The following is a 15,239-nucleotide window of genomic DNA, read 5'->3' on the forward strand; positions in this document are numbered from 1 at the left end:
CGCTCTGGGCCCACAGAATGCTCTTCCTCCCCCACTGCCCAGCAGACATTATCTTACAACTAGAGTGGCGAGCGGGTGTTCCTCTTGGCACCGGTTGCTCAGAGGAAGTGAACACAGGCTACCCGGTCAGGTTTTTGGCCGTGATTCAAGCAGAACTTCCTGACCACAAAGGATACCAAGTGGGAGTGGGTGGTTCCTCCCCTGGAGATCTCCAACACACAGGGACAAACACCCCCCAGGCCAGGCTGGCACTGAGGTGACCTCAGGAAGTAGCTCTGGAGGGCCCTGGAAACCTGCTCTCGAAGCTCTTCCCCTGCTTTCCTATGGGTTCCTCACATGTCAGGAGTTTGCAAGGGAATGCTGTTCCCACGGGATTGGGGACACATCTTTTGACTGACAGTTGATCCCCACTCAGTAACCTCCTCTTACTGTCTAAGTTTGGCAAATATTCCTTACTGGCTTCTTCCCCTTTGGCCCTCCTTGACATCCTCTTTCCTTCCATGAACACATAATTATTAAGCACCTGCTACTTCCCAGGCATTGTTGTACATGCCGCGATTAGAGGGGTGAGCAAGACACACAGATTTCTGTCCCCAGTGGCACGTATATTCTTTCTGGGGAGACAGACAAGAAACAAAATGGTAGCCACAGAGTGTGCTAAGCATTGTGAAGTCAGTGAGTGGTGCTCAGAGGAAGCCAGTAGGGACCAGGTGGTCAGGGGAGGTCTCTCTGGAAGAGGTGACATTGAGCTGAGGCCTGAAGGACGAGGGGCATGGCGGGCAGAGGGGAGGGCAGGCATGAATAAGAGGAAAGGCTCAGAGGCAGGAGCAGCAAGCAGGAGGCCAGTGGGGCCAGAGTGAAGACAACGAGTAGCCAGCTCCTGCAGGGCCATGCGACCTGGCCAAGGAGTGTGTCTTCATCCTGAGAGCAGTGGGAAGGAAGCCATTGATGCTTTCACAGCATTCTGGCTGCTCTATAGAGAATAGATTCTATGGTCCTTATACTCACAGGGCTCACACAAGTAATTATTACCAATAACTAATTACGACATGAGAAGGACAGCAAGTTGTACAAGTATGTGTAACAGACAGACTCATTTTCATTGTAGGGGCAGTGGGGGTGGGGGTGGGGACAATGCCACGTTGACTACTTAGAGAAATGACATTTTAGTCAGGGCCCAAAGATGGACTAGGAGTCAGAAGAGTGAAGAAAGGAGAAGGGCAGAGGGGATGACAGGGGCCCAGGCCTGGAGGTGCGAAGGCAGGAGGCGTAGGAAGTGAGAGGTGGCCAGCGTGGTTGGAGCTTCCTCAGGCTGGGCAAACTCGCGCAGGCCACGTTGCGGGGTGAGCTTTGCTGAGGCTTGTCTTTTCACCTTGGGCTTCTACAAAAGCCTGGCGCGCTCTGAGGGAGGATTGGCGAGGCCGTTGCCTCTTGCCTCTGGAGAATCCCAGAGCCTTCAGGGAACACTCATGCTGTCCGTCCCCTCCCCCACAGGCTGCTGTAGCTGCATCGGGGCTCAACACCCTGCTTGAAGGGGATGGCCAGTTCACGCTCTTGGCCCCCACCAATGAGGCCTTCGAGAAGATCCCTGCTGAGACCTTGAACCGGATCCTGGGTGACCCAGAGGCCCTGAGAGGTGAGCACCCCTCTGCTCCTGCGGCCACCTCATTGGAGCAGCCGTACTGAGCCCAAGCCCTGCTCTCATCCAAGGTAGACACACCACCTGCCGTCTTGTCTCAGGATAGACACATGCCTGCCATCCTAGTCAGAGGGGCGTGTATGGAATTTAGAAGCCTTTGGGGACGCGCTTTGGCTGAGGTGGGAGGCAGAGCTGCAAGTCCAAAGTAGTCCCTGGCCAGACTCAGGGAGAGTTAAAGGTCCAAATGGCCAAAGCCAGAACAAGGCTGCCAGGTGGGCAGCAGCTTGGAAGTGTGGGGAGGGGATGGTATGTCCTGGCGTCCTTGAAATGGAATCATCACGTTTCCTATGTCTGGCCAGGGGCTTTGTGGATAATCCAGAATAACAGTTAAAAACTGCTAATAGTCAACTCTTGCCTTCATTGCTGGTCCTTCCTCACGTCCTCAGTGAGCTGCTAAGTTAGGGGGTGCATTGGTTATTGCTACAAGAGAAGGAAGAGATTAGGAGGGTAGGCCGGGCTCTACACTCCCCCCCGCCCGACCCCCTTCAGCTCCAGGACCACTGAGTTGCTGCCCTGTGACTCCTGAGTTCCCTGCAAGGGGATGAGTAGGCCCCAGGTCTGCTGGGTACCGCAGCTACACTGATTCCTCCCAAAGGTAATCTGGGAATGACTTCATTTCTTTTGAATCTATGTAAACTTACGTTTGAAATGTACTGTATAAGATGCCTGATGCATTTCCAACACCTATAAATGTAAAGGCTTCTCCTTGTAGCCATGCAGGGATGGGGAAGGGTACATTTCTGAGAGCACAGGTGGGGCTCTGCTGTGTCCAGGTGTTGTGGGCTCTCTAAGTGTCTGGCCTGTGCCGGGAACCAGGCCACGAAGTGAACACGGTACAGCCTTTGCCTTCAAGGATGTTTAAGCCTAGAGGGGACACCAGACTTAAAAGCAGGTCTTTGGGACCAGATGTGGTGAGCATGATGACAGAGATAGTCCCAGCACCATGGGGTGAGGCCACGAGTGGGGCACCTGCAGCCTGAGGGGTCCGGAAAGCTTCCTGGAGAAGGTGAGACGTGGATGCATTGCAGCATATTTAGCTTTTCATTTAGAACTCTGTTCCCCCCAAAACATGTTTTGTACAGAGCACATTTTTATCATTTAGATCAGACCTCCTTATTATAAAGTTGAAGAAAAAAACCACCCCTAATTTATCGCTTTTGAACATCTGCCTTTTCCTACTCAGTAACACATTTGCTCAAAGCAAGAGGCCTCTGTGTGAGGCCTGGCTGGCAGCTGGAAGGCAGCGGGCCATGAGTCCACCCCACGGTCTCGTGTTGTTACCAGCGGGTTGGCAGACAGACGAGAAGCAGCCTCGGGCTGGTGTGCCCTGTCTGAAGAGTGCTCACCTGGCCCTGCTCACCCTACCGGTGGCCCGGCCGGCCACCCTTACCTCACCCTAGCCTTCAGTTTCCGTTCCAGAGAAGCAAAATCCCCAAGGCTTCACTCCCTTTGCTGCCGTGCTGCCCTTTCTCCCCGCCTCTCCCCGCTGGGCGTTCTGGGCCCTGGACGCTCCTGCAGGAGCAGGTACCTCTGCAGGGCCTCAGAGCTTCCTGCTGTCTGTGACTCTGTGGTTTTGGTTCCCACACTCAGAACAAATTGAAACTCGCCTCTGCGGTGAGAATGTAAGGCAAAGGGCCTTGGTGACCTTGGTGAGCAGCAGTCCGTGAATCTGCTGTGCCTGGCTGGGGCTGGGGCACAGTCCCCTGTCTGCTCCATGCAGCTCTCTCGGGGTCTCCAGCCTGTCTGGTCCTCAAAGCAGGACAAGTAAATAAATGATTATATTTATGATTTAGGGGTGTGGTGGAAGGGGTGGCCAAACCATGTCTTACTGCTCAGTATCCTCAATCCCTACAACAGGTCGTGATGACTCAGACCTTTGGGTTAAACGAACAAAAATCAAGTACACAAATAATTCAAAACCTCATTTGCTCCAGTTTCCATCTTTTCTACCTACATTTCACATTTTTATAAAAGTTGGTGGATAAAAGGTCCCAGGGTAAAATCGTTTGAGGTTTTTCCCCTATCCCTAAAGTTCAGGTACTAATAAGAGAATTCCCTCTGAAATTCAGCTGTTGCGCTAACCGCTAATGTTTGTCGGGCGTTTACCCTGTTGTCGGGCATTGTGCTGGGTGGTTCACATTCCGAGTTTTATGCCATCCTGACACCAGCCCTAGGTATTGAATGCTGTGCTTATTTCCACTTGACTGATGAGGAAGTTGAGACTCTAAGAGGCTAAATGACTTGCCCAAGGTACCACAGCTGATAAGTGGCTGAGCTGGGATTCGAACTCAGGCAGTCTGACTGCAGAGCCCTGGCTAGCTTTAGAGAGACAGCAGGCAATAGGAGAAGAGGGTCTGGGCTATGTGGTGCCCCAGCCTCGTCTGAAGGTCAGCGCTGGAGAGAACAGAGTCCTCACAGCCTTGGGCAGGGTGCCAGCCAGCCCTTGAGGTCAGCCCGAGCGGCACTGACTGCCCTGTGTTCTGTTCGGCCCCCAGACCTGCTGAACAACCACATCCTGAAGTCGGCCATGTGTGCCGAGGCCATTGTCGGGGGGCTGTCTGTGGAGACCCTGCAGGGCACTACGCTGGAGGTGGGCTGCAGCGGGGACATGCTCACCATCAACGGGAAGCCCATCATCTCCAATAAAGACATCCTGGCCACCAACGGTGTGATGCACTTCATCGACGAGCTGCTCATCCCAGACTCAGGTAGGCCAGCCTCAGGGGGCCTTGGTCTGCCAGGCCCACTGCCCCCTCTGCTGTCCATGGTGGCAGGGCCGGATGAATTCAGAGATCTTCGGGGCCACTACCCTTCCTGCACCCAGCTTACGGCCTCTGAGGAGAGGCCTGGGCAGTCGGTGGGTTGCAGCCAGACTGAAGAATCTTGAGATGTAGGCATGGGAGTCCAGACATCATCTCAGAGGCAGTGGAGAGCCATTGAAGGTGACTGGGGAGGGAACGACTCCATCACAGAAGCCTTTCAGAAGATCTGCCTGCCCTGGTTAGGCACAGAGGACCATTTGCTGACCTGAGAGCTGTTGTTTTCTCTAGTCCCCAAGTATCCCAGGGTCAGTGACCCTGGGAGAAATGACTGAACAGTTTTGGGCTTGTGTCCTAGCCCCATTCTGGAATTCCAGGAAGGTCTACTGACCATGAGTGAAGAAATTCCCTAGGAAAAACCAAACCAGAAGAAAGCACTTTCCATGGGTGTGGCCACTGGTGTTATCTGCTGCTCAGAAGCCAGGACCCACAGTGCTGCCTTCCTTCCCAGCATTAGATGGTGCCCTGACCAGGGCCTGGGGCAGAGGCTGACCTCTGCCCAGCTGAGCCTCACCTCCCTTCCCTGACCACTGAGAATTTTCTGGGCAACCATCCCCTGATGACACGGACCCACAGTGCCCCGGCAGTGTTTAGAGGGGTTGTTGGCTCACAAGGTGACATTCCTGCTGATGGATGTCATGCTCTGGGGAGGACAAAGGATAAATGAAAACAGCACTATTAACTTTTGAACCCACTTTCTCCTTCCTTGTAGCCAAGACGCTATTTGAGTTGGCTGCAGAGTCCGATGTTTCCACCGCCATTGACCTTTTCAAACAAGCAGGCCTCAGCACTCATCTCTCTGGAAACGAGAGATTAACGCTCCTGGCCCCCCTGAATTCCGTCTTCAAAGGTAAGGTGGGGGAGGCATCCCTGTGGACTTGTCCCTGGGGGCAGCTGCCCCACCGCTGTCACCTCCACGGCACCTCTCCTGATTTATAGCACCCTGCGGGATGTCAGTGCTCCCACCCACCTCAAGCGAAAGCAGATGTGATTTCACCAGGAACTTCAGAGGCGCTGCTCGTTCGTTTGGCAGAGCAAAGAGAGCATTTGGGGCTCTGATCCTCAGAATTTAAGAGTCTGCGCTGTCTGGAGAGCATAGCAGTCTCCTGCCTTTTTATTTGCAGGGTCAGTAGCCAGGGCCATAGGCGATCAGTGAGGATCCAGCTGAGCTATGGTCACGGGAAGGTGGAGAAGGGGGCCAAGTTGTGTCTGTGCCTTCCCCTCCCTCTTAGGGCAAAACTCCAAACCCCCTCGATTATCTGGATCTTTTCGTGATTTTTTTTAATTCGCAGAAGATGCCAGATGTTAAGGAGTATTGCAGCCTCACTTGATTTTTCAATCTCCATTTCCAAAGCCAAGGAGGGCCGGCCTTCCGGCTGCCTTTGTGTTTCCTTCTCTTCATTTCCAGAGCATGCCTCTGGACCGACCGCACCTTCTCTTGCAGATGGAACCCCTCACATTGACGCCCGGATGAAGAATTTGCTTATGAATCACATGATTAAAGACCAGCTGGCCTCCAAGTACCTGTACCATGGACAGACCCTGGACACGCTGGGCGGCAAAAAGCTGCGAGTTTTTGTTTATCGCAATGTAAGTTCTGGGCCCTAAAACGTGCTCCTTCTTTGTCTCAGCTCTAAAACTGAAAGCTGTATTAATGTCAAAAAAAAAAGAAAAAAGAAAAAAGTCCCCAATAATTAGGAGTTTGTCTGAGAGCTGGTTTCTAACAAGGAAGGAATTTCTAGGAAGTATATCTGATGTCCCAGGATCCAAAGGGGATCCTGCAGAAGGATTAGAATCTCCTTTTCTGGAGGCCTTCGGGAAGGAACCACTCACCTGTCTGACCTGGCTGGGTAGGCAGCCGTCCACCTTGAACACAGAGCAATGAACAACGGGCAGAGGGCTGGAGATCTGAATCCTTCTTCACTTATGTGAGGAGAAGCCCCCCCAAACTGAAGCAAAGCCCTCCTTGGTCCAAGGGTTCTCTTCTCTATTATCCTGTGTCTTCTCTCTTCAAACCCAAACCCTGGAGAAGCAGGCGGGAAACACGGCATGGCATAGCCCTCGCTTGAGACCTGCTAGCACCATGTGACCAAAGATGGCTGCCATCTGTTCAATCACTCAGTCAATAGGCTCGGTCTGTTTATTTGATCTTTGTCAATGGACCTCACATATAACATGATATTTTCATTACGGGGCCTCTGTGTAACTTTACTGGGTCCCCTATGGCCCTTCTTTCCTTCAGGAACACCTTTTTTTTTTCTTTCCTGGAGAAAACACATTTTATCTTAGTCTTGAAAACCCACCCCAGTATGTATTCACTGCTGTTTGCGGATGAAGCCATCAGCACAAACCAGGGGGCTTGTGCTTGGGAGGGTAACCTGGCCTCTCTCTGCCCCCCTTTTGCACAGAGCCTGTGCATTGAGAACAGCTGTATTGCCGCCCATGACAAGAGGGGCAGGTACGGGACCCTGTTCACCATGGACCGGGTGCTGACCCCCCCGATGGGGACTGTCATGGACGTCCTGAAGGGGGACAATCGCTTCAGGTAACTCGCCCCATCCCAGGGTGGGGCTTCTGCCAAGTGGTCATGCTGGGACTCAGGACTCAGCTATTTGTCCAGTTCCCCTCTCTCGGGATGTCAGTGGCATGCTGGGCTGACCTTCCAGGCTTGGGATGTGGAAAGGATGAGGGTCCTGGAAAGCCTAAGCCGAGAGGGAGGGTTACTTCTGGGAGTGTCATCCTCATCCATGGGGAACAGGGAGGGACTGCACTTTTAATACAAAGACAAGGAAGACACCACTCTCTCATTTTAAAGTCCCAAGTGAGCCAAGGACACCTGGTTTTGAGTGTCTGTGACCCTGGCTCTGTGCGGTATCTCTACTCACTGAGCCTGAAGATTCCTTACCACTCCTTTTTGGCTCCCTGGGTCACTTTTCTTGCCCGCTCTCTCCATTTCTGACTTTTTCACAGCCCACCACGGGTTGCTGTGTCGTTGAGTATTTCCTCTCACTGAGTTCAGCTACCTGCATGAGAGCCTCTGCCCTCCCCGGAATTACATCCTCAGCGCAGAGTGACTCAGCCAGTCTCTGGGTCAGCCATGCCACTGGCCTGTCCCTTCCTCCTCCCCCCTCTGGCCTCTGACTTCTGGTCATTTAACTGAGCTTAGCGTTTATCGAGAAAAGAGACAGACTGGAATCATCCCGTTTTGTGCATGGGGGGAGCGCAGGTAATGCTGATGGTCCGGGCTCTACCTGCCTGCAGTGGTGAGGTGTATGTGGGAAAGTGGCAGCCCCCACAGGCAGGTGACATTTTCTGTGTGTGTACCCACAGCATGCTGGTCGCCGCCATCCAGTCTGCAGGGCTGACGGAGACACTCAACCGGGAAGGGGTCTACACAGTCTTTGCTCCCACAGACGAAGCCTTCCAAGCCATGCCACCGGGAGAACTGAACAAACTCTTGGGTAAAGACCAACTTAAATACATTTTCCACTTTTCTAAAGTAACAGTTAGGGTTCCAGCAGGAAACAGTTGGCGTGTTACAAAAGGTTTGCCTGAAAGAAATTTAATGGCGAGACTATTGGCAGAGGTGCGGGCAGAATTAAAGAACTAGCAAAGGGTGATGGCACCCAGGGACTAACAACCATGGGAAGCCTTTACCAGCTGAGGCCATGGGGGCGAGGGGACAGGATGAGGGAGAGCTGGGCGAGGGGCACAGGACAGCCAGGACCACATCCCTGTGTACGTGCTGTCAGAACCGTCACCACCGCCTACCTCAGCCCCCTGCCTCCCAGGGCCCCTGTCATCTGGTTACAGGAGGGTGGGCAAGGGATCCTGGAAGGTACATTTCACAACAGTCAGCCTTCCCAGGCACCAAACAGGGCAGAGAAGAGCAGATAGGAGTTCAAGGTAGATGACAACCAGCCCCTCACTGAGACATGGCTTCCACTCAGGACCTGTGAGAACAGTGATGATGAAGCCATTTACCTGCATCCAGTGTCCCTTAGGATAAAAGCTTTACCAAGAAATTAGTCATGGCCCTGAGAAATGTAGCTGAGGATGTTGGAGAGGAAATCTCGTAGCCAAGAACTTGGGCTCCTGGATTCCCTGACAGCAGGTTCAAATCCTGGTTCTGGCATTTACTAGCTGAGTGATCTCTAGCAAGTTGCTTAACCTCTCTGAGCTTCAGTTTTCCCATTAGAAAAATGAAGGTGATAGCAGTACCTTGCTCAGTGTGTTGTGAGGATTAAATGAGGTGTTTCCCACAGTGCTGGGCACATGTCCTCCATCAGTACCAACCATGCTGGTGGGGAGGTAGGATGGGTTGGGATGTTGAGTTCTGATGAATGCCCATGAGAGACACTTCCACCCATCACAGAAGGACCTTGGCCAAACCTTGGGGCCCACGTACACTATACTTCCCTTTCCGCTGTGGAACAGAATAGAAAGTTCAGGCAGCTGTGAGCTGAACTCGTGTCCTGTTTAATTTTCTTTATTGCTAAATGAATGCCTATGTCTACGATGCTGACGTATGTTCCTGAGAAGAGGGGAGAAGTTCATTCTGAACATAAACTTTCCACCCTCTCTCTGTCCAGCAGGAAAGAAATATTCCCCAGGTGACCTGAGCCTGCTCGGCTTCTGTTTCATTTTCAGCTCTGTGGGATCAGAAGAGGGGAGTGGGCAAACCTGGTCAAATATGCCCTTCTCCAGGCCCCCAGGCAGGATTAGACCCCAGCACTCCTGGGGGAAGGAGGGCCGGCCAGGTGTTAGAGGTCATTCCAGGTGTTAGAGACCTCTGAAGAAGAAGGCCCCAGCATGTCAGGGCCCCGGATGGGCTTGGCTCAGCACCTCCAGGCAGGGTTTCTACGGGAGGGGAACTCTTGGCAGCTCCAGCTTATGGATATTTGGAAACCACATGGTACCTGGTAGCTCCATCCCAGGGTACTAATGTGGATTTGTCAATAACCAAGTGCACTCTCCAAAATGCTTTAAAACTTCCTCCGCTCTCAGTTTCATGATGCTGGAAATAGCCATCCATAAGCCCTGGGGAAATTCAGCCATTTGGCTGGTGATATGACTATGAGGGGCCGCCTTGCTGGAGAGGAGAGGGCGGCTGGCAACTTGGAGAAATGCCTCCCACACTTCATTTGGGAAATGCCTGTTCACCTTTATGAGCAATCGGATGCTTTCCGCAGTTGGCGGAGCAGCTGACGTGGGCTGGAAGGAATGCTGAGACGTGATGAGGGGGTGCTGTGGCGGGAATCCCTCCTCAGCCCTGACCGCATCGGCTCCATAGCTCCTCCAGAGTGCAGCTGTTGACTCTTTTAAGTTCTCCCTTCAGGAAATAGCCGTCTCAGAATATGCATTTGAGAGCAGAATGTGTAAATATTTCACCACTGTGTTATAGCCATCGGGAGCCACACTGATAATGAAATGTCCCAGATGCCGATGCTGGAAAGGTCCCTGGCTTTCCAAGCAAATATTTAGCTCATGGAAACATGAGTCACACTCACAGAGGAGTATGGATTAACTCCTTGTCAGCATCACAGAGAGCGTGTGCTTCACCCAGCCACCCACTGACCACATGGGAGATTCGTGGCCATGGACATGTGTCTCGTTCCCCTGATTGTTATTCAGACAGCTGAACACACAGTGGGTGCCCAGTGGGTATTTATTAGCCTGGCAAGGAGTTCTCCATCTCAGGGATGACCACTTGCTTCTCCTTCTCTGGGCATTTCTTGACGAGGCCAGTTACCAACCTGGGGATGAACTCTGCTTTCTTTCCCACAAACCTGCAGGCAATGCCAAGGAGCTTGCCAACCTCCTGAAATACCACATTGGCGATGAAATCCTGGTTAGTGGAGGCATCGGAGCCCTGGTGAGGCTGAAGTCTCTCCAAGGAGACAAGCTGGAAGTCAGCTCGGTGAGTGCGTCTGAAAATGAAAAGGCCGGCTATGCCCTGTCCCCAGGGTTCCAGGGCACTACTCATCCCTGGGATGGCATTAGACACACACACAGTCTTTAAGCTACATCTTGAGTCTCTGAGGACCCTTTTGTCCAAAGAAAGGAAGAAAATGGAAAATGGTCTTTGGGACAATTACATGAGATTATGGTTAAACATGAATAAGAATTTACAGATCTGCAGTGGAATAAAATATCTAATTGGCATCTGGGTCAGGTGCTTCCTTCCCTTAAGGAGATGGTGGGTGGTTGCTTATATGTCTTGAGACATCAATTCCCAGTCCCCTGCCCCCCCTCCACACACACACACACAAATCCAGGGCTCACTGATCTGCACCATGAACCAGACCATCCCAGGAGGCTTTTCTTCTGGTGCTTGGTCTGCGAGCCTCCCCCTTGCTCCACATATGGAGCTGGCTCGGAGGGTCCCTACCTGGAGGAGAGAGAACAGGCAGCCGGCCCAGCCAGCCCTGGCTGTGCCAGCGAGGCCACTGACCGCCTGTGGAGCAACCACTCTTTCAGTGCGTGGCTGGCTCTGCTTCTGCTCCCTCTTCTCTCCTGACCTTCAGCCGTTTCTGTGCTCATCAGCTTCTCTCCGGAGCATGGAAAGTCATGTCGGGAGGCAGGGATGCGATGACTTGATTGACAAGTTAGTTGAGAATCTCCCAGCTCTTAGATTAGGGTGTGGGGTCCTGTCTGTCACAGGCTTCAGTTCCTCCTTCCCCCTTGGGTCTGATACGTGGATCATTCAGGAGAACCGGAGATAGATTTACTCGGGGTGCACTTCCTGTGAGAAATCATAAGTAGGACAAGTGGAAAGAGCCGTTTCCCCAGAGCTGGAGGCCTGGCTTCTGTCCCCATCTGTCTCACATGCTTAGTTTAAAGGAGGCACTTGGCCTCCCTTGAGTCTCAGTTTCCTCTTCTATTAAGTGGGGCAATGATATCTGCCCTCTCACCATACACTGCTGTGAGGACGAAGTAACAGCAAAGAGCATCTTGTAAATGACAACGTGCTGAGTCTACACAAGGGATTAGAATGAATCCAGCAGACCGCAAGTCCGCAGGGACTGCTCCTTTCATCAGAGTATCCCCAACTTAGCACCGGGTCTGGCACCTAGAAGAGCTCAGTAAACATTTGCTGCATGAACGCGGTAACTATGCCCTACGTTCAACAATTGTTCCCTTTTTTTCTCCCAGAAAAACAATGCAGTGTGTGTCAATAAGGAGCCTGTCTCTGAAGCTGACATCATGGCCACTAACGGCGTGGTTTATGCCATCTCCAGTGTCCTGCAGCCTCCAGGTAAGGCCCTGAAGGATCCCAGCTCTGCAGCTGGCCCCTCTCTACACACAGCAGTTGGTGTTCCTTAGAAAAACTCTTGCAAGCAAAAAGAAGAATAAGGTGCAACATGCGAACTGAGCCTCCATGGATGGCCTCGTGGTGGCTGATGGAAAGCGAATTCGGAACTGTGGTTTCAGAGGCGCTCTACCAAGAACACGAGGCCGGGTCTCCCTTAGCTGAATGGCCTGGCCGTCTTAGCCCCACTCAGACACAGCCCAGCTGTTTGTCGCATCTGGATGCTGTGAACCTGCAGCATCGTGCCTCGCAGGAGCTCTCTTTACCGCCAGCAAAGTTGAACTTGAGTCCAGCCTGTCTCCTCACTTGTGCATTCACCTTTCTTTGCGCTCTCTCTCCATGGGCCAAATTCTGCCATGACTTATGAAAGTCATAAAGGAAAAAAAATCATTGGAAACTGTGAGCCAGAGAGCCCAACAGTGCCCCCCAGTCATGGCTCTTCTGAATGCCGTGCTAGCAGTTCATCAAAGCTGCCTTTTCTTTCATCTCCAGCCCACAGACCACAGGAACGAGGGGACGAACTTGCAGACTCTGCACTTGAAATCTTCAAGCAGGCGTCTGCGTTTTCCAGGGTAAGACACCTGCTAGGTTCACCCCTGGCCTGAGCAGCCTTCGGTCCTCTTCTTGGGCCTATGGAAGGGGCTCTCCAGACCCCTGTCTTCCCTGCCTGCTCTCCCAGGGCTCTCTTGAAATTTCTCCCCACTCCCATTGGGACATCCTTAGCCCTGGCCTATGTGGGGTTCAGGGAAAAGAACCCAGGCAGCAGCACCTGTTTCCTTTGTGGGCAAAAGCCCAGGCTTTCAAAATGAGGCCTTTGAGCCTCAGTTCATGGGGAAGCCACTGCTGGTGAGAACAGATGCTGTTCCAGAATCCGCTGTCCATGGAGGGCAACCCATCCTGAATTTGCCGTACGGTGGCCTGGCCTGCTCTGAGCCTGGGCCTTTAGTCACTCGTGTTTTCCATCACGGCCCCTCCTGAGTGATGCTGCCCTTCTGGGCGGTGGCGTGTATTGTGGATAAAGGACCAGCTCTGTGCATGGAAACTCCCTTCCTTGCTTCAGCCCTTCTCAGAACGTCTGACTCTTTCTAAGCTTCTTTTCCTGCTCCCCACCATGCCCAGTCAGGTTCCTTTGCTGCTTCTGGTCAGGTGGAGCGCCTTGGGAATATGGGGCCCCTAACAAGGTTTGCATTTCAAGAAAGGAAGCTGCAGGAGGTAGTGCTTAACCGAGAGGCCTGAAGCTGGAATGCTTCACTTTATGTTTAGACAGAGGTCCCCTTAATGACCCTCTGCAAGGTTCTTCGCCCTGAGCTCCTACTCCTGAGAGCCACCCCCTGTGCAGTCCCAGGCTTTGGGGTCTCCCAGGCATTTCCACCTCAAGCTCTACTTGGTAGGGGTTTGCATATCACTTAGGGCTGCAGTTTCGCCTCCCCCAACATTTGTTCTGAGTAGGGGTGGCGATGGGAGAAGCCACTGCCATGAGCAGGTGCAGGTGTAACTTTCACTAGAAAAACCTGACACCTTGTGTTTTCTTTCAGGCTACCCAGAGCTCTGTGAAACTAGGTAAGTCTGATCTGGGTTTGAAGTCCCCATAGACTTGTTTGGGCCTTACCCCAAACAGGCCATATCTACGATCTGCTGTATATAGATAAAAACATCCTGGTGTAATAAAGCAAGCCTGGCCTTTGGGGTCAGATGCAGAACCCCCAGTGTCCTTCTCTATAAGGTAGAGACAGTGAGAGTACCAACCTGTTATGGTTGATGTGAGTATTTGGCTTTGGGAGCCTGGGAATATTGCACAGGGGCTTGGCAGGAGCCCATGGCAAGGACATGGTTCCAAGCTTGTAGATGTAGAAAATCTCAGTTCAGAACCTCACTGAGTACGACAGGGAGTTTCACAAACCACAAAGCACCGCTGTGTGCAGGAGAGTATGGCAGGAGGAGTCGGCGTGGCCGCCGAGCTCGTGAACCTGACAGCGTCCTAGACAGATGTGGAGAAGTCTGGCTGTATTTCACCTTTCCACCTTCTCTCTTCCAGCCCCTGTCTACCAGCGGTTACTAGAGAGGATGAAGCACTAGTGTGAAGAACCGCAGGAGGAATGCACTTCTGCAGCTCCTCGCCAATTTCTCTCCGTTTGCCAAAGAGACTGAATGTTTTTGAAACCAAATATCACACTTCACTGTATGTGGGCTGCACCATAATGAGATCTGAGCCTTGGGCAGGTTGGGGGAGGAGGGAGAGATGTACTTTGAATTTTTGGGTCCCCCTACACGTGGCTGTAAACCCACTACATGCAGAGACCTGGGTGTCACTGCCTGACAGTCACTTCCAGAAAGGACCTCTCCCAAACACGGAATTTCCTGCCGATGCCAAGTGCTCTGGAAAAGGGAGCAGAAGTTTGTGGAGCTCCCAAAACACGAATCAAGCAGTCCCGACATCATGGGGCGTCCTGGCATAGTTTTTGTAAAGCTCTTTCACAGCTGGAGAAATGGTGTCATTATAAGCTATGAGTTGAACTGTTCTGTCAAAGGTTTCTCGAGCCGACATAAAGCTTGGACACTTGTGTATGGCCCTGTCCAGGTAGAGGAGAGAGGGTAAGTAGAGCATGCAGAGCCCAGGATTGCCCGGGTGCGGCAGAGCCGTGGTGTGTTTGTAATAATAAAACCGAAGAAACATATGCCTGTACGGATGGGGTCTGTGTGCTGGCCTAGGTGTTCATTGGGGGCAGGTTTCTGTTCCTCGGGGCTGCCATGCTCCTTCATACCCAAAATGCACCTGGGAGCAGCTCAGCAGGGACCCCTGAGGATTGTCTGGTCCTCGGATATCCCCACAGCACATGGGGTTTGAAGCTCAGTCTTTGTAGCACTTACCTTCATTTCAGTTTCCCTCCTTGGGGCCTGGAATCCTCAGTGTTTACTTCTCTTGACGGCCTGAAGCATCCATCTTTCTTTCCTTTATTGTGACCCTGCGAAGTGGCTGCCCACAGGGTCCCGTTATACAAATGAGGAGACTGAAGCTCAGGAAAGGGAAAACCACTGGTAACACACAAAATGGCCTTGCTGAGACTGGAACCCAAGTCGCCTGACTCCCGGAGACCACCATTTGTTAAGTGAGCAAATCCAGGTTTCCCAGGCCATACCCTCTGTGCTGACTCACATTCAAATCCCCTCCCCGGCTCCTGTTGTGTTCTCCACCTTAAAATGTCCTTGGCACTGAGAGGTTAGTGTGGCCATGGCCTCATTGCTCCTTATCTGTGTGACCTTGGGTCCCTCACTTAACCTCTCAGTGCCTCTGTTTCCTCCTCGTAATGGGAATAAGTGTCACATGTACGTCATACATAGGTCCATCGTAAGAATGAAAAGGATGATCCTTATAAAATGCTCGGCACAGTAGGAGGTAACCTTATTCCCA

At 52.3% G+C, this 15,239-nt stretch overlaps 1 protein-coding gene across 2 annotated transcripts in view; it reads left to right on the top strand.

Moving 5' to 3' along the window:
- TGFBI (transforming growth factor beta induced) overlaps positions 1 to 14,513 on the top strand; it is a 32,131-nt gene extending 17,618 nt beyond the window's left edge. Inside the window, exons 7-17 of one of the 2 annotated variants that reach the window (XM_081035407.1) lie at positions 1,495 to 1,636; positions 4,195 to 4,407; positions 5,231 to 5,368; positions 5,963 to 6,108; positions 6,927 to 7,063; positions 7,849 to 7,979; positions 10,314 to 10,438; positions 11,674 to 11,776; positions 12,323 to 12,402; positions 13,366 to 13,390; positions 13,866 to 14,513. In XM_081035407.1, coding sequence (XP_080891533.1) covers positions 1,495 to 1,636; positions 4,195 to 4,407; positions 5,231 to 5,368; positions 5,963 to 6,108; positions 6,927 to 7,063; positions 7,849 to 7,979; positions 10,314 to 10,438; positions 11,674 to 11,776; positions 12,323 to 12,402; positions 13,366 to 13,390; positions 13,866 to 13,906 — 1,281 coding nt within the window. In that variant the 3' untranslated portion in view covers positions 13,907 to 14,513. The remainder of the gene's footprint in view (positions 1 to 1,494; positions 1,637 to 4,194; positions 4,408 to 5,230; positions 5,369 to 5,962; positions 6,109 to 6,926; positions 7,064 to 7,848; positions 7,980 to 10,313; positions 10,439 to 11,673; positions 11,777 to 12,322; positions 12,403 to 13,365; positions 13,391 to 13,865) is intronic. The other variant, XM_081035408.1, reaches the window with a different exon arrangement.
- The last annotated feature ends 726 nt before the right edge of the window (positions 14,514 to 15,239 follow it).

Source organism: Rhinolophus hipposideros, assembly GCF_964194185.1.
Source record: "Rhinolophus hipposideros genome assembly, chromosome: 23".
NCBI classification, from domain to species: domain Eukaryota; kingdom Metazoa; phylum Chordata; class Mammalia; order Chiroptera; family Rhinolophidae; genus Rhinolophus; species Rhinolophus hipposideros.